General features: G+C 48.5%; 1 protein-coding gene across 2 annotated transcripts in view; it reads left to right on the top strand.

The window, feature by feature from the left end:
- The window catches only part of gabra3 (gamma-aminobutyric acid type A receptor subunit alpha3), a 54,521-nt gene extending 36,924 nt beyond the window's left edge, over positions 1 to 17,597 (top strand). Inside the window, exons 5-11 of one of the 2 annotated variants that reach the window (XM_086160222.1) lie at positions 7,040 to 7,260; positions 8,888 to 8,970; positions 9,147 to 9,290; positions 10,453 to 10,605; positions 11,064 to 11,269; positions 15,528 to 15,566; positions 15,742 to 17,597. In XM_086160222.1, coding sequence (XP_086016348.1) covers positions 7,040 to 7,260; positions 8,888 to 8,970; positions 9,147 to 9,290; positions 10,453 to 10,605; positions 11,064 to 11,269; positions 15,528 to 15,566; positions 15,742 to 16,062 — 1,167 coding nt within the window. In that variant the 3' untranslated portion in view covers positions 16,063 to 17,597. The remainder of the gene's footprint in view (positions 1 to 7,039; positions 7,261 to 8,887; positions 8,971 to 9,146; positions 9,291 to 10,452; positions 10,606 to 11,063; positions 11,270 to 15,527; positions 15,567 to 15,741) is intronic. The other variant, XM_086160223.1, reaches the window with a different exon arrangement.
- The last annotated feature ends 931 nt before the right edge of the window (positions 17,598 to 18,528 follow it).

Raw genomic sequence — 18,528 nt, 5'->3', positions numbered from 1 at the left:
ACCAGGAGGGGGGGGGTGATCGACGCAGCAGCGCAAGAAAAGTCGTTCATCTTCCACCATGTCTTCGCCTGACCCTCTCAAAAGTTAAACCTCCCATTGTAGTTTAGGTTTGTGACCGCCATCTTTCACCCAGAGGAGGGGGGAGGGGGTCACCGCCATCCGCCGCCGTTTCACTCATAAGTCGCCAGCGCCAGGGAGGAGACACGTGGATGATTGACGGGCGTGTTCACGCCGCCGCCCCCGCCTCCAGCAGACGAGTGAAAATGTGAACCTGTCAGCTGCACTTAGATGGGTATTCGAGGGTGGGGGGGGAAGTTTGCATCCATCACCCGCCGCCGTTCCCGCTGCCCTCGCAGCCGCTCGGGGTTTGAAATGTGGGGCAGAGAATGGCTGGAGAAGTTGTTAAAACAGGAAGCGGCGTTTGGGCGAGGAGCACTTTGGTGGTAGTGATGGAGGGGGGGAGTCGGCGTCAGCGTCCCCTGAATCCGTCCCAGAAACGTCTGCGCCTCACCGGCCCGGGGCGCCATCGCTCATCCCCCATCAGGGACCCCCGATGTGCCACATCGCCATCGGGGGTCGCCATCTTGACGCTGATCCGGTGTAAGTGGGTCGCAGCGTCTCGGCCTTCTCCTCCTACGTTGTGATAGAGGAGTGTGGAATGAGAGGAGGGGGGGGTTATTACGCCCCCTTTTTTCTTTTATTTTCTGAAAACGACCAGGCATTGCTCCCCCCCCCCCCCCCCCCTTGCTCCCCTGAGGCGGCGGCGGCGCCGCCGTTCGAGAGGTTATTTGTTTTAAGCTCAGCGGCGGCGGCGCGCTCGTAAAGAATTTATGTGAAGGCTAGCTTAGAAATAACGAGGCTACAAACAGCATTTCTTTACAACAAGTGGAAGGTGGAGTCACCCCGCTCCCTCCACACAACTTCTTTACTTTTACGACTGGCCTCCATTTCTGTCCTTTAGCAAGAAGGGATGTTAACAGCGGTTGCGGCTAACGGCGGCTAACACATACACACATACACTGACTTTGCTCGGACAGGACTAATCCCACGCGTGACTTCTGTCATCTGACATTTATTCTAAGTGTGTGTGCCGCATGTGACGACAACTCCATGACAGTCGCCGCGGAAACCGATTTCGAATCAATTAATTTCACATCCGGCGTGTTTGGAGGCGTTTCCCCGCGGCGTGGAGGGATTCATGGCAACAGGAGATGGAGGAGGACAAGTAATTAAGGCATTCATCAAATCTTGGAGGAGGTCATTATGGTGCCCCCGCAGCCGGTGATGACGGGCAGCGGCGATAATGGACGCCGCCGGCCTGCGGATGCCGTTTCCTGATTGGCCGACTGGGTCACTCATTGACGGGTGATGTCATCAGCGAACGTTTGGAATTTTAATTAAGTCATTAATCCCGAGTAAAGAGGCTTAATACTCCGTCAGGTGTTAGACGCCTCCTGGCCGTTACTTCAGCATAGCCGCCATCTTTATCTTTTTTTTTGGGGGGGGTCTAGACCGTTTCCTGCACCTTAACGGCCGCTCGTTATCGCCGGCCCCCGCCATCGCCCTCATTTCCTTTTATTCCCATCATTCCCTGGCTACTTCAGTGCTCTTTCTCTCTCTCACACACACACACACACACACACACACACACACACACACACACACACACACACACACACACACAAGTTGTGTGTCAAAGCGGGTCGTGATGTTTTTTGTTAGCAGCAAAGTTCACCTGGGTTTTAGTTTTTCTGATAAACGCATAAAGATCCGAAGCCCATCTGTCATTGGGCAAGAGGTGGGGTTCACCCTGAACCAGCCAATCAGGACGCCTCATACAGAGACATACAACCATTCATTCACTCATTCATGCATCATGTATAGACAGACAACCATTCACCCGCTCACTCATTTACACACCATATAGACATAAAACATTCACTCGCTCATTCGCATATAGACATATAACATTCATTTTCTCACTCATTCACGCATCATATAGAGACATCCAACAATTCAAACTCTCATTTGCAGAGACACATACAACCATTCACCCACTCACTCATTCATATATATACACACACATCTGGACCATGTAGGCAAGGGGTGCTAACACTTTTTCCGCATGCAAGCTACTTATAAAATGACCAAGTCAAAATGATCTACCCACACCAAAAATGCTAAACATTCTTTATATGCACAATGTATGTTGATGTACCTTGCATAACCTTGCATGAGCCAATATTGCACAACACAAATAATTATGTGCATTTTTTGTCATTACCCAAGTTCACTCTGATGACTTGCACTGAATTGAATCAGCCAAGGATGCATAGTCCGGACAGTAGCTGCTTACAGCCGGCCTTATTAACGATGACGTGACTCACCCAGAACAATGCTTCAGTCACGGCTTTCGCTTTTGAAGTATGTTGTGGGAAAAGTGACTTTCGGCGGGATCTCCAAGTCGTATTTTCCATGAACAATCCGAAAATGCCGCTCCGCATTACCCTTCTTTGGTATTGCGACGCTGGACCGGCAGATGAGGCAAATGCACTTCGAAAATGTCATCGTGAAAAAAAAAAAAAAGTCCTCTTCCCATTTCGTATGAGAGTGATAAGTTTTTGTCTTCTTACTTGGTCCAGCTCCCCTACTCACTTTATACCCTTTCATAAGTTTAAGAGAAAAAAAAACGAGTGCTGAAAATTGGAGGTAACTTGCTGACTAGCATGTTAGCTTTGCTGCACTTCGCGCTGTTATTTGTGCATGTGCAATGACCTCAGTGTCAGAAAAAATCAGATGCCATCTGATTGGCTGCCCTGTATATCAATCAAGTGACATGATGGATGATAGGCTGACGTCTATTTTTTTTTAATCTCATGCAATCTACCAGTATCACCTTTGCGATCGACGTATTGCACACCCCTGACCTAGAGTCTCCAGTATGTGCATGTGTCTCCTCCTGCATGTGTTTGGACTGTGTGGAGACACGTGGAGAACATGAAGCCTCCACAGTGAAAGTCTGGGCCTCCGGGGACCTTCTCGCTGTGAGACACCAGCACAAAATCAAAATATGAATAATTCAGATTTTGGTTTTTGGAATCCCTATTATAGTATTTACGGTATTTGAAAATGCATTCTGGTAAACATCACATAACAGACGTCCTTTTGGTTTCCTCGCCGGCTCAGACGGCGTGTTTGCATGATAGCAGGCGCCGGGAACACTGTTTGGAACACACACACACACATATACACACACACACACACACACACTGCATCGCCCGCCAATGTTTTTTTTCTCCCCCATTAGAGAGAAAACATCTTCCTCTCCAGGAAAACACCATCCACTTCCTCACCATTAAACCCTGTTTTTTTAATCCTGTTTATTTCTTCTAACTGGTTTTTATTCATCCATGATTTGTAAAACACGGCGTGGACGTTATATAAACACACACACACACACACACAAACACACACACACACACACGTATAATCCCGGGTGTGTGTCATTGCAGAGAAAGCGGGTTTCTATGCAAATGCTCAATTAGCGCGGCGCCCACTTCCTCGCTGCCAGATCTTCTCGCAGCAACGTGCACGCACAATGACGTGCATGCATGGCCACGTGCACACCAATCAGGTGGTTAACCCCCCCTCCCCTCAAAGGACGCCCCGTTTCACTCACAGGCACTTGAGTTGGGACCATTAGCTAATGGACAGCGAGGGGCTAGCGGGATGCTAATGTAAAAAAAAAAAAGAAGCTAAGCTAAAGAAGCTAAAGCAGAAAAAAGTTCACATGGGTGAACAGGCACTGAGCTGATGGGCCGCTAGCGGATCGGCAACAAAATCGCAGGAAGCTATCTGACAGGCGACGCGAGGATGAGGAAGAGGAGGAAGACGGGATGATGAGGGAACCGAGCCGGGTGGAAGGAAGGAAGAAAGAAAGAAAGAAAGAGAGAGAGAAAGAACGAGAGAGAGAGGAAAAAAGAAAAAGAAACTCAATTTACTTTCTCTGACTCGGGCTTTCGGGCAGTGACTGAAAGAATGAGATCACGGATGCGAGAAGCTGAAATTAGCTTTTATCGGCGCCGCTGAGATCAGGTGTCTGAGCACCGCGCACACACACACACACACACACACACACACACACACACACACACACGTACACACAGTTAAAAAGGCCATCGGCTGCAGTGACAATCAGAATAACGTAACTTGAAATGGCAGGTCCTGCCGCGTTCAAGGACCCATTAAACCCACCATTCGATACGCAGCTCAATCACGGCGGCCAATCACAGCTTTTGATTCCCGCACCTGGGCGCCCGGGTTTTATCCAATGACAGAAAAGATGGCGGAGGGGGGAGGGGTTAACCACGTCAAGCGGGTCAAACAATCATCCACTCACCTGTTCATCTGCTCATCCATTCATCCACTCACACACTCATCCATTCTTCCACTTATATCCTCATCCATTCATCTGCTCACCTGTTCATCCCCTCATCCATTCATACACTCATCCACTCATCTGTAAATCCCTTCCTCCACTGACACGTTCATCCATTCAGATCCTCATCCACTCATACATTCATTCACTCACACATTCATCTGTTTATTTATTGATCTTCTCATTTGAACATCCAGTCATCTGCTCATCTATTTATCTGTCCATCCACTCATCTGTTCATCCACTCATCAATTCCGCTACTCTTCCAATCATCCATTCATCCGTTCATCCACTCACGTCTTCATCCGTTCATCCTCTCACCAATTCATTCATCCACTCATTTGTTCATCTGTTCATCCACTCATCCATTCAACCACTCATGTGTTCATCCATCCCTCCCTTCATCCGTCCATGATCAGGCTGAAAGTACGACTCCAGGCCAAGCCGGATACGGCGTGTACATCAGGTACCATTGAAACTTTCACCGCTGCAGGAGTTTTCCCTCCAACCTAGATATTTGCAGGACCACTTCCGTCGCCATCTCCCTCTTTTTTTTCCCTACAAACACGCCATTTTCTGACGTGAGAGCGTCCCCGTGTCCCACCGCCCCCGCACGTCCCCGAATGCCTCGCCGAAAAAGAAGAGCAGGCCAAATCTCCTGCACCCGCTGGAGGTTTTTCTTTTACTCCCTTTCGGAAGAAGGTGCTGTTTTTTTGTTTTTTGAGCGTCTCCCACCGAGTCACGGGGGAATCAATCATCGGGCCCCTGGAGGGAAACCAGCTGGCGTTTGAACTGATTGTGCTATTTGGCTCGGCAGTGCTGAGAGGAGGGGGGGGTGAAGATTGACGCCACGGCAACGCTCATCCAGAAAAACCCTTTACAGATACATAAACGCCTCCTTTTTTTATCAACATATATGTAGACAAATATATATAAAAATAGATATATATGTACATATGCCAGTGTTTTTCTGAGTGTGTTTGTCGCACATCAAGTTTGGTTTCCTTACTGTGGAATTAGGATGTATTTGGATTTGCTGAAGAGCCACAAACTCAAAATATATTTAAATATTCAAAGTGGTAAATGTAATCAGTGGGAAGTTGTTGTAAAAAAAAGTGCCATCAAATATAAATAAGATAAAAATGTTAAAAATGACATCATTCGTTTAGATCATCTGAAACAAGATGCATGAAGGGATTCAGAAAAAAAGAAAAATGAAAAAAAGGAAATTAATGTCAAGCAAGAAAAGTATTTTTTAAATAATTTAAAAACATCCTAAAAATATGCAGTAAAATCTTTTAAGCCACATAAATAAAACAGTAAAAAAAAATTTTTTTCCACTTTGAAGAAAAAGGATTTGGAAAATTTGAAGAAATTGTAAAGGAATAAGCAACAAAATGAAGGAAAATCAAAAATACCTCCCAAAAATAAAGTTGAAAATATTTCCTGTAAAATCAGCGTGAATAGCATACATTTTCCAGACATTAGAAAAATAAACTAAAATAAAGCAGAAAATCATCAACGCAGAATGTTGATGAGCTAAACAAAGATTAAAAAATGTTAAAAACATAGAAATAAATAAATACAAACAAAACAATGCAAATTTCTGACCACAAGCAGAATGAAATAAAGCAAAAACCAAAAACTGCCAAAAACGCGTGTGTGTGCGCACACGCGAACTTGTCAAACCCTTGCCCCTGACCTTCTCCGTCCTCGCCGGGGGGAAATTAAAAAAATAAATAAACTTAAAAAAAGACAGCATTACATCCCGTGAGACGTACAAGGAGCTCCAGATGGAGGAGATGGACTCCAGGCTGGAGTTCATGGAGGGCAGGGGGGTTATTATGGGATGGCAGAGGGAAAGGGGGCGGGTCCTTCTTCAAGCTCTCCGGGGGCTCATTACGGGTTCCGCGCACGTGGTCTAATTGTTTTATGTTTTATGGCGCCATGGGTTAGCAGAAGGTCAATCATGTCAATTAGCTCCACCCCTCCTCCCGTTCCCCCCGGCAACAAACAGCCATCGCTTCTCAGGGGTCGTCGCCGCCGCCGTCATCCCCATAAGCGAAAATGCAGTTATCGATCACGTTCACCGGTACGGCCGCTTCCTGTCCCCCCCTCCTGCAGCTGGGGAGTGGAGCCTGTTGCTAGGCAACCAGATGAACAATGGGATGCCGATGTTTGGTGGTCGGACATACGGACGTAGTTTTTTTTTTTGTCATTAACATTTAAAATTAGTGACAGGATTATCTTATTATAAGATATAAACGTGTCACGTGTTTTAACTGCAGCGAGAAAACACGGCTAACTGCAGGTGAAGGGGGCACATGCGCCCCCTAGTGGTTTCGAGTGGTACTGCATCATTATCTATTTGATAAAAGTAAAAATAAAAAGTTATAAAAAAAGATGAGTTATGATTTATTCCCCATTTATAACGCCAATACATCTTTGAAATCACTTGCGCAGAATAATTTAACCTTTAATCTATCATAGAAAATACATATATCACAGATCATATCATATTTCAGGTGTAATACCAGCGTCATCTTCTGTTCTCCAGCAGAACGTTTCGTTATTTCTCACAATTGTTTCTTTTCTCTTCAGGAGTACACAATCGACGTGTTCTTCCGTCAGAGCTGGCGGGACGAACGGCTGAAGTTCGACGGGCCCATGCAGGTGCTTCCGCTCAACAACCTGCTGGCGAGCAAAATCTGGACGCCCGACACATTCTTCCACAACGGCAAGAAGTCGGTGGCGCACAACATGACCACGCCTAACAAGCTTCTGCGGCTGGTGGACAACGGTACGCTGCTCTACACCATGAGGTGAGAAGCCGCCGCTGCCGCCATGTTGTTTCAAAGGCCACAGCGATGTAAACAAGAGGAGCTTTAGCGGTTAGCTTTGGCTAGTTAGCGCAGAGCACAATACAGCAAGGGCTCATGGAGGGGGTTTCGTTATCTTCGTGTCCTGACTCTTCCTCCCCCTTCGATGCGAACATGTGTAACAATACACACACACACACACACACACACGTGTGCACGCAAACACACATATGTCACCGGTTTAACCAGATTAACACCGCCTCACCCTGGGAACTACAAGGATGGCCACAGTAGGTCTACCTTCAGTGTGCATTGGACCACTGGTCTCTGGCTGAGAAAATTTGTGATGTTTGTGTGTGAGTGTATTGTTACTCAGGTTAATACGCACACATGCCTGCGTGCGCGCACACACACACACATCATTGCTTTAACCGGATTAACACCTCCTCACCCTGGGAACTACAAACATGGCTGATACAGGTTTGTCTTCAGTGTGCATCAGAACACAGGTCTCAGGCTGAGAAAAGTCATGATGTGTGTGTGTGTGTATTATTACAAAGCAAACACACACACACACACACACACACACACACACACACACACGCACACACATCGCAGCTTTCACACATATGGCAGCTTTAACAAGATTTACGCCGCCTCACCCTGGGAACTACAAAGATGGCCGATGCAGGTTTACCTTCAGTGTGCATCAGACTACACCAAACGCTGGGAAAAGTTATGGTGTGTGTGGATTAGTGTGCACACACACACACACACGGTGACAAACATGGTGGGCGAAGAGCAGCACGCCTCTGGTCGCTGCCCCCTGTTTGTGTATGTGTGTGTGAGCGCTAATCGCTCGCCTCGGTCTGCGCGGTTGCCTGGCAACCTCGTTCCTACGCACAAAGGAGGGGTGGGGGCAACAGGGTCACCATCAAACGGCAGCGGTGGTGTGTTTCTGCTGTCAATCAATTTCTGTATCCTTTCACCGGCGCCGCCGTTCCAGTTCATCACACCCGCCAACGGCGCTCCCTCTCGAGATGCAGCGAACATGCCGCCGACCCAACCGGTTCCCAACGTCGCCCGGCGTGTCACCATTTGACGGACGGCTATGAAATCCGGCGCAGAACGGATTAACGACCGACGCCCACCTGGAAAAAAAAACGCCATCCCGCTCCCGCTTCTGACTTTTTGATTTGGGGTTTTATGACTGACGTTGCCATGGAAGCGGTACACATCACTCTTGTACACATTACGATGCCACATTATTGTATTGTGTTGCTATGGTAACCCCGCGACACTACTGCGACGGACCAGGCCGATGGGTGGTTTCAGCCGCAGCCAATCGGCTCCAGTTCACTCTGGTTACTTTTTTTTTTCCTTTTCATGTTCGCCGCGGCGTTGGGCGGTTTGTGTTGCCATGGTTACCCAAAACCCCACCATCGGGGTCAAGACGCGGTGCAAAGCCAAGTCATGAACCAGTTCATTTAATCTGCCCTGGCATCAGAGGTTACTCTGGTGGTTGCCGTGAAGTTGACGGTTTCCGACCGGAAGAGCGTCAACATGCGCTTTAACTAAATCATATAATCTACAGGGTTTCAACTTCATAAGCCGTCCCTCCTCCCTCCAGGTTGACCATTCACGCCGAGTGCCCCATGCACCTGGAGGACTTCCCCATGGACGCCCACGCCTGCCCGCTCAAGTTCGGGAGCTGTAAGTACAGCTGCCCACAAATTAGACGGGACCGCCTGGTTGTCCATTTGTCCCCGAAAAATAATCCATAATCGATTTTTGTTTGAACTTTGAGGAGCTGCTGTTTGCAGTATTAAGCTAACCTGCTAATCCGACCGCGGTAACAGGCTATTGTCCGTTTCCTCCCTCCCGCCCAGACGCCTACACCAACAACGAGGTGATCTACCTGTGGACGCAGGGGGACGAGAAGTCGGTGGCGGTGGCGGAGGACGGCTCGCGGCTCAACCAGTATGATCTGCTGGGCCACGTGATTGGTCACGAGACCATCAGCTCCAGCACAGGTACGCGTCGCTGCGGCGATGACACACGCACACTCTTCCATGTCTTTTTACCAGGGGGCCCAAAACTTTTTCCTGCGAGGGTCAAATGACTTTTCCCTTCTCTGACGTTGTGAGTGGAAACACAAGGCATTGGAGCGACCCACCTTTGGCGAACCGCCGGTTTACCAACTGGTAACTGAAACATCCCAGCGGCACCTGAATGCATCATCACCTCACACAGCCTCGAGAGCAGGGGTGTCAGACTCGTTTTCACCGAGAGCCACAAAGCTAGCTTTCACTGCTGCACTGTTTTTGGATGCAACTTTCAACACATTCTGCTGTTATCGTAGTTTGGCTTTTAATTCACGGACAATTTCTTGTTTTTCTGGAAGGCGAACTTTGGCGCACTTAGCTCCGTGTTTGGTGTCAAAATGCCGATGTAGATTGTACTCTGTGACAACCACCACCGCCTCATAACACAAAAGAAGTACCGATTTTTCTCCTTGAAGAACAAACACGTAGTCACTGTCCCACCTTCCTAGAAACAGCCTTCAATCTGCATCAACTTTTCTCTTCCTGGATATTTAGGGATCCTTTGTTTTTCTCATTTTCACTTGTTGAAAATGGTATTGATGTGGATACACTGCAATCTAATGGCGGGATGCTGTCGGTTAAGATAAGATCATATAAACTTTATTGATTCCATAGGGGAAATTCCTTTGTCACACCAGTATAACAGTTATAATTTCAGAAGAAAAGGGAATAAATATGGATATAAATATGAGTATAAATAGAAGGGCAGAAGACAGAATATAGCAAGACCAAAAAAAATAATTATTCACAAATAAATAGACAACAACATCAGGGCTGACAATGGGCAACATCAAGGAGGGTGAAAAAAACACAACTAGAACTAACAGTATATATACATACAGTATGAGTCTGAATAGAGTGACACGGGTTCACGGGTAACATGATCGGCATAAATTGTGGTAAATGTAGTTTATGATCAATGCATGTGTTGGACTTATTTAAAATCAGACCTTTTAAGAGGTTTTCACGTGACGTGGCGGGCCACATTTGACCCGCGGGCCTTGAGTTTGACACGTATTCTAGACGCTCCCCTCAACCGCTTCCAGCCCGTCACGCCATTTCAATAATTATCATGTCTCCATCCCTCCAGGGGAATACGTCGTCATGACGACGTACTTCCACCTGAAGAGGAAGATCGGCTACTTCGTGATCCAGACGTACCTGCCGTGCATCATGACCGTCATCCTGTCCCAGGTCTCCTTCTGGCTCAACCGAGAGTCGGTCCCGGCTCGCACCGTGTTCGGTGAGTTTTTCCTCCCGCTCGTTTTTTTAACGGCCGAGTTAAATAAGCGGCGGCCTTAATGATGTTAGATCACGGGCGGGAAATAAGGAGAATTCTCAATGACGGGGCGGACGGCGTGCAGCCGGCGCGGCGTCCGGAGGGCAATAACTCACTCGGGGTCGTCCGGCGGCAGCCATAAAGCCCGACATTTTTAAAAACAGATCATTAGACGGGCGGCCGGGAACACGGCGGGGGTTAATGGGGCCGGATAAATCAGGGAGGAAATGGCGAAATGAAAAATAAAAAAAAGGGGGAAACCAGCGGCAGGACTAGAGGGAACCAAACAGGAAGTCGGCGGCGGCGGCGGGGGGGGAGTTTTCGGGAAACAACGAAGTAACACAGGGGGATTAAACCTGGACACAGTCGGATGGCGGTAACCGGGGGTAACCAGGGGTAACCGGCGGTGTGCTGCTCCCCAGGGGTCACCACCGTCCTCACCATGACCACCCTGAGCATCAGCGCCAGGAACTCCCTCCCCAAGGTGGCCTACGCCACCGCCATGGACTGGTTCATGGCGGTGTGCTACGCCTTCGTCTTCTCCGCGCTCATCGAGTTCGCCACCGTCAACTACTTCACCAAGCGCAGCTGGGCGTGGGACGGCAAGAAGGAGGGCATGGAGATACGGGTGAGTGACGCTGACGCCGCCGCCGCCTGCGCTTTTTATCCCGTGGAGCGGGTCGAGGTCGCTCGCCGCTGACGCTTCTTTTTGGTTTTGGCCCTCCTTCTCCTCCGCTTCCTCGCACTTAACTCCAGATTAATCATCTTTGGCCGCTAAGCCGTTTGTTAAACTGGCTTCAGGATGTGTGTGTGTGTGTGTGTGTGTGTGTGTGTGTGTGTGTGTGTGTGTGAGGTTAAACTCCAACGATGCCGGCCTGGCTCTGCCACGCATGTAAATGTGCAAAATTGAAATCATCCGACTCAATTTAGAACCGTGCAGCTTTTATTTTGAAAGACGCCATTTTTATTTTGAAAGATGACGCTTTTGTTTCTGAAGGGAGTTGCTTATTATAAAGAACTACTCTTTTATTTTGAAGCGCTTGCATTAATTTTTAAAGGCGGACGCTTTTGTTTAGAAAGAAGACACTTCTATTCTGAAAAATGACGCTTTTATTATGAAGGACAACACTAATTTTTTAACACGACACTTTCATTTTGAACGATGAGACTTTTGTTGAAGGGCGACGCTTTTATTTTGAAGAACAGCACTTTCCTTAAAGATACTTATTTTTATTTTGAAAAACACTTTTATTTTGAAGGACAATGCTTCTATTTTGAAAGATGCTTTTATTGAAGGACGACGCTTTTATTTTGAAGATCAGCACTTTTTTTTTTAAAGGAGGATGTTTTATTTTGAAGGACATTGCTTTTATTTTGCAGGACGATGCTTTGATTTAGTAAGAAATTACGTAAAAAAAACATAAGAAACCCCTGAGTGCTCGGATCTCCAGAATTTCCCAGGGCCGTGGTGTGATTTCTCCTTGATGGCCTTGAACGCCACATGAGATTTCTTTCGCTTTTAATTATTTGGCGCGTGTCGAGCCGGCCGTCCCGCCGGTGCCAGCTCTTCCCGCCGTACTCCGAACCCACCGCCCAACGGCGTTTTGCTCAACGTGACGGTGACGAAAGGGTAATTGCTCCCGTGGTAGCTGATTGGTCCAAACGCAAGGATGGCCGACAAACAGGACGTAGTCAGAGCCTGTCGGGATTGAATGCAAATGAAAGCAGCATCCCAGGGGGCTTCGGACTTTCCCTGATAGAGTCTGGCAGCACGTCAGCCCCGGTGTCGCTCCGCCTGCGCACAACAACCAAAAGAATCGACCCATCTGCCAAGTCTTTGAACGCATCGTCCACTGATACCGGCTTATCTCGCCCCAAAAGACCCGAAGACTGAAACACATCTGAGAGGCAAGGAGGGACACTCTCGCCGGAGTGGACTCATCTTCCCAAGGCGTGTGTGTGTGTATGTGTGTGTGTGGGCGGAGTGGTTAGCGCACGGTTGTCATGGCGAGTAAGTAAGTGGAAGGAGACGCGTAGCTCCCGTTGTAGCCCGCGGTGGAAGGAGGAGCTGCTGGGAAACGAAGGCATCGAAGGCGCTTTCCTCCTGCTGCAGCTTCCTTGGAAGGGTTAGCTGACATGCTAACATGCTTACATGCTAACACAACACGGGGCAATGGGGTTCAGATCCGTGACACACGATTGGACGCCTCCATTAGCCATGACATCACAGCTGAAGCACCTACACCCACTTTGCAAGGCCATTGTCATTTTAGGGTCTGGCGGCGGCGTCCAGAGCTGCTACGTCCCTGGGCGCCCTATGCTAACACGTTGGGGTGGGATTTCTAACACCACACACACACACACACACACACGCACACACACACACACACACACACTCAACCCCCGCCTGTGCTGGAGGTGTTGTCACGCGCTGTTACCGCGGTGACATCCCTCCTAGCGGGGTAACCTGCGCGGCGTGGCGAGTTAAGAAGGCGGCGATTGGGTCACGTCATTACATGTTAGCGCCACCATCGCTCCACGGCTTCTTTTTTTAATCTGACAGGCAGCCGGAGTGACTTGGGGACACAATTTCTTTTACTTTAGAAACAGAAGTTGAACGGCACCCGTGAGAGAAGTCAACAACTACAACAATTCTGCAGCTACCGCTAGCGCAGCTGAAACCTGAGTTGGGACGTCTGTTTCTTCATTGTGTTAGCGCGGGGCTAACAGCAGCACAGCTAACAGCGTGGGGAGAAGCGTAGGTCTCCATGCTAGCGCTAACAGGAAATGCAACACAACCAAGCTTACTCTGTGATGCATTCACTTCCTGTCTGTGTGTGCCTGAACGCGGCCGTGTTCGGACTTTGGGTTCTCGGCCGTCGTCGTCGTCGGCGACAGAATCTTCCCGAGGTGTCGCCATGGCAATGTCCAAGGGTCCCTGAACGCAGCACGCCCGCCCGCATCCCACCTCCCGCCGACTCCAGGCGCTCCCATGTGTCAACACCTCGTCTCCCGTCTCAGACGGTCACAGGGTTCAGCGGCATTTGCACGCACACACATGCACGCGCGTGCACACATGCACGGACGACCCTCCCCTCGGGAAACTTAATCACACTGAAAATAAAACAACAGAAGCCCAAATGCATTTGGGGTCGAAGCCAAGGTCGCGGTGCATTCAGGGGCCTGTTTGCACCGCCGGCCTCCAGAGTGATTTTGAATGGCGAAAGAAGGATGTCTGGCCGGCAGAGCTACTTCGTACAAACACGCCAGCAAAGATGTGACACACACACACACACACACACACACACACACACACACACACACACACACACTCCTTCACCGGTAATGAGCCCATGTGCAGCTCAGCAGGCGCCATGATGGCGGCGGTGGTTGGATTGGAGGAATCAATGCTTCTGGTGGGGTGTCTGTGCCCCGCCACCCGCCTGGTGACCCAGGTCGGACGCCATTGGCTCTCCTGCGCCGTATTTTCGACCAATGAGGGTGAAGAATCCTTCTCCTCTGCTGGTTTTTCTCCTCAAACTCGCCGACTGAGTCGAATTTAATACACACACAAATACACACAAACACCACGTTTCAAATTCCTCCCCGCCTCTGTCTGTTAACGCGACGAATTTAAATATAAAAAGAGGAAAACGTTTGGCAATGGGGGCGGTTAGCAATGCGATTTAAAAATATGCGAATTACAAAGATGAAGGGAATGAAAAAGTGATGGACGGGGGGGTTAGAGGTTAACGGCGGGGCATTCGAGTGCCACGGGAAGTTTAGGTTACATGAATAAAGGTTTGGTATTTCGAAATAAAGTCGATATATTTTCAAAATTAACGGAAGTCCGGCAGATTTCAAAACAAGGACCTAGAAAAAAAAAGTCGGTTTGAAATGAAGATGATTGATTTCAAAATGAACAGTTGTATTTCAAAGTAAAGACCATGGTATTTTAAAAAATTATCTGGATATTTCAAAATAAAAAAGATTAGATTTTTTTCAAAATAAATGCTGTTGTATTTGAAAATAGAGTTTATATATTTTTCCCCAAAAAAACGCAGTGGTATTTTGATATAAAATCCTGGAATTTCAAAATAAAGATCGAACTAATTTCAAAATAAATGGTTGAAGTCTTTGGATTTCTAAATAAAAGTTGATATATTTTAAGTTAATGTTTCCAAATAAAAGTCAACATTATTAAAAAAAAAAAGACGTTTTATCTATGACTTATCTGAATTATAAAAGTAGAGGTTTTATAAAATAAAGTGACATGTACATTGACTGCTCATGGCAATGAACTGTATTTCAAAATAAAACTTGAGGTATTACATTGATATATTTCGAAATAAAAGCCATCGTATTTCAAGATAAAGGCTGAGGCATTTCAAAATAAAAGTTGAGGAAAGCCGACATCGGAAAGCCGACATCTTTTAAAATAAAGCCGTGCTTGGAAATAAAATTTGATCCCTTTCATGAAGGTAACGATTTTTAAATAATTGCAATCCATTTGCACCAAAATGGATTTTATCTCCCCAAAATCTGGATTACCACTCAGATAATGCCCCCGCTAATATCGCGATGGCGTTTGCGAAAAACGTTACTTTATTTCCACGGAAAACGGCAATCGTGTCAGCATTAATGTTGAATACAGAGTCATGACCCCTCCCCCTCCCCATTTGTAGTTTTGTAGTTTTGTAATCTAAGCTAGCTTGGAAGATGCTAAGAAGCTGCTAACACTGTGATTACTGGCAGGGTGGTGGTGATGTGAGTGGGTGGGTGGGTGGGTGGGCGGGGCGGGGGGAGGGGTGGGTGATAGATTATGTAAGTTTGAGTAATTTTAATATAATTGGTAAACTTTTTTTCTTTTCTACTTTTCTTTTCAGGAACCGTTTCAGGCTAACATGGCCAGGATTAACGATATGGTTAGGCTTCCGTTTTGTTCTTGTGTGTGTCGTGTCTCGTGGTGTTGCTTCTATTTCCTCTTCATGAGTTCAAATGGAAGTGTTGTCCCGGTCCGGCGCCGCTCCGCCATGTTGACGCCCCTCCTCCTCCTCCCCTTTTTCTGTTGTTTTTTTTCCCCCCCCCTCGCTCTTCCAGAGACGCGAGTCGGCGACGCTCTCCAAGAAGGCCAACAACACCTTCAACATCGTGGGCACCACCTACGCCATCAACGTGGGCAAAGACCAGGGCCTCACCACCATCTCCAAGAGCGCGGCGGGGCCGTCGGCCAAGCACTCGTATCTGCACAGGATGGACGACCCGTACACGGAGGCCAAGAAGTCCTACAACCGCGTCAGCAAGGTGGACAAGATCTCGCGCATCATCTTCCCCGTCCTCTTCTTCATCTTCAACCTGGGCTACTGGGCCACCTACGTCAACAGGAAGCCCGCCATCATCAAGGCCAACAACCAGAACTGAACAAGAAGAAAAGGAGGGGGTGGACAAGGTGTGTGTGTGTGTGTGTGTGTGTGTGTGTGTGTGTGTGTGTGAGAGAGAGAGAGAGACGCCGGGGCGGACCTTGGAGGAGCTCGTTCTCGTGTCAGACTGTGTTTGTGTTGCGTTTTAAGCCCCTCCCCCACAAGCTCTGGCCCCGCCCCCTCCTATAAGCCCCGCCCCCACCTTGTGAACGCTCCTTCGCTGTTTTCCGATAGCCTGCTGTCCAGTAGAGTCGTCCAACATGGTGTCCCACCCCTCCCTGTTGCACTTCAACTTCCTGCAAGCATGCATTCCTATTTCCTGTTTTGTTTTGTTTTGTTTTGTTTTTTTTAAACCCCACCCCCATCCAGCCGTCGCCCACGGAGATATCCGGTAGCGACGTGCGCGCAGTGCGGCGGCATCGGCGGCGACTCGTACCGTACGGACTGCCCAAGCATGTTCCACCACAGAGGAGTATTGTGCCTTGATGAACACACATGTTGCAAAGAGTAGATTACCACACACACACACACACACACACACACACACACACGAGAGCGTTGGCGGCGCAGGATCTCCGTGGCAACAGCATCAGGACCCGTTTGTTATTTTGGTCCCGCCCCCTTTCCTCACACTTCCTAGTGGTAGCTTCCCATTTGCCGTGCTCCGGTCAGACACCATCGGTCTCCGTGGCGACACATCGGCGGAGATGGAATCTCGAGACAGCTAACGTATCCAATTACGTCTGCGCCATTTCCTGTTAGCATCGTGTGCGTGATGATTAGCATCAGGGGGTTGACAGCCGCCAAGTGTTGTCATCAGTCACCCGGGCAACGCATCAGCGACATCGCCACCCTCCCGTTTTGTTTGTTTTTTTTAAATCGCCAGTGACCCCACACGCCCTGCAGGGTCATGTGACCAGCGTTTACACACACAAAGTTACGGGAGCCCGTTTGTGTGTGTGTGTGTGTGTGTGTGTGGATGCAAACACACAACCTTGAGCCGGACCTGCTTCCGTCTCTGTAACAAATTGCAATCCGCAAGATAACATGCACACACACACACACACACACACACACACACACACACACACACACAAATGTTCCAGCTTGGGCGGGAGCCATTCAGGTACCGCTCTGGAATCATAACTGCGGCTTCAGCTCAAATAAACCGACTTCCATCTGGTGTCCTTGACTCTCTCGCGTCGAGAACCGAACCCCCCGTCCCTCCCCTCTCACTGCCCTTCAAAATAAATCACCTGATTTACAAGATTTACAACTGCAGCGAACGCATCGCTGCCAAACCCGCCCTTGGTCTCTTCCGAATTGATCATAGAACGGCCGGACGTGTTTGTTTTTCCTTTGAACGCACGTCTGTTTCCTCTTGTCAAGGTTAGCAAACACACACAAACACATGCGTGCGCACACATGCGCAGCAAGTCTGTCGTCCCATGCTGTCCTGCGGACGACGAGCGAGAAGGGAAGTCGCCACTCGATAATTTCACTTTATTAAGAAAAAAAAAAAGAAGAAGGAAGAAAGCAATAAATAAATTAAGTTGGAGGAGATGTGGCTGGAAGTAATCCCGTAATCCTGGTTAACAGAAACACACACACACACACCTGGTTCCCGATGACCCGAGGCCGTGCGATGCTAACGTCCATCAGCGTTACCGGCACACTTCGGCCAATCAGAGGGCAGGAAACCGCCTTTATCAATGTCCTTTGCCCCTGCCGTCACCCCGGGATACGCCACCCCCAGCCCCGCGCACAGGGCTAGAGTCCACCCCCCCTCACACACACACACACACACACACACACACAGTATATCCAGAGTATATGAGTATATTTATTCAGTACGCCATTAAATATTCTATGTTTTATACGACGTGACCTCGCCGGCGTGGACGCGGGTCCCCCTCTCTCTCCATGGGTAGGAACAAAGAAAAAATAAATAAAAACAAATAGCGGCGTCTGAATCGCTCCGTGCTAAGTCTGTGAATTTGTAGATATCGTGAAATCCGATAGTTTGTGAATAGACGCGTCACGCCATTTATTTTCTAACGACCTCTGACGTGGAAGGCGACGGCGGCGGCGAGCTCGAGGTCGTCCAGCTCCTCACCTCTCCTCCTGTGCACCCCCTCCCAACCCACCGAAACTGTGAATTCGCCGGAGTCGTCCACGGCGACGCGTTCTTCCACCCGCCGACCCCACCCAGTGTGTCTTCGCCGCATGTCCCTGAACGCATCGCGAGGAAATAGAGACGCCCCCCAATCCTTTGGCGAAGGAGAAACGCACTGTTGGACTCTGGCGTCGTCTTTTTGGGGGGGTTACTGGACTCTGTGTTAGCCCCCCCTCCTTCCTCCTCGTCCTCCCCTCGTTTCATGTGCTTTTACTGTATGTAGCAAAAAAAAAAAAAAAATGGAAATGGGAATTAAAAAAAAAAACGAAAATGATTGTTGTTTGTGATGTA

The sequence above is a fragment of the Fistularia commersonii genome, chromosome 15 (assembly GCF_037954325.1).
Source record: "Fistularia commersonii isolate RoL2024-O1a breed Wild chromosome 15, RoL_Fcom_v1.0, whole genome shotgun sequence".
Classification (NCBI taxonomy): domain Eukaryota; kingdom Metazoa; phylum Chordata; class Actinopteri; order Syngnathiformes; family Fistulariidae; genus Fistularia; species Fistularia commersonii.
This window is presented reverse-complemented; position numbering and strand designations above follow the sequence as displayed.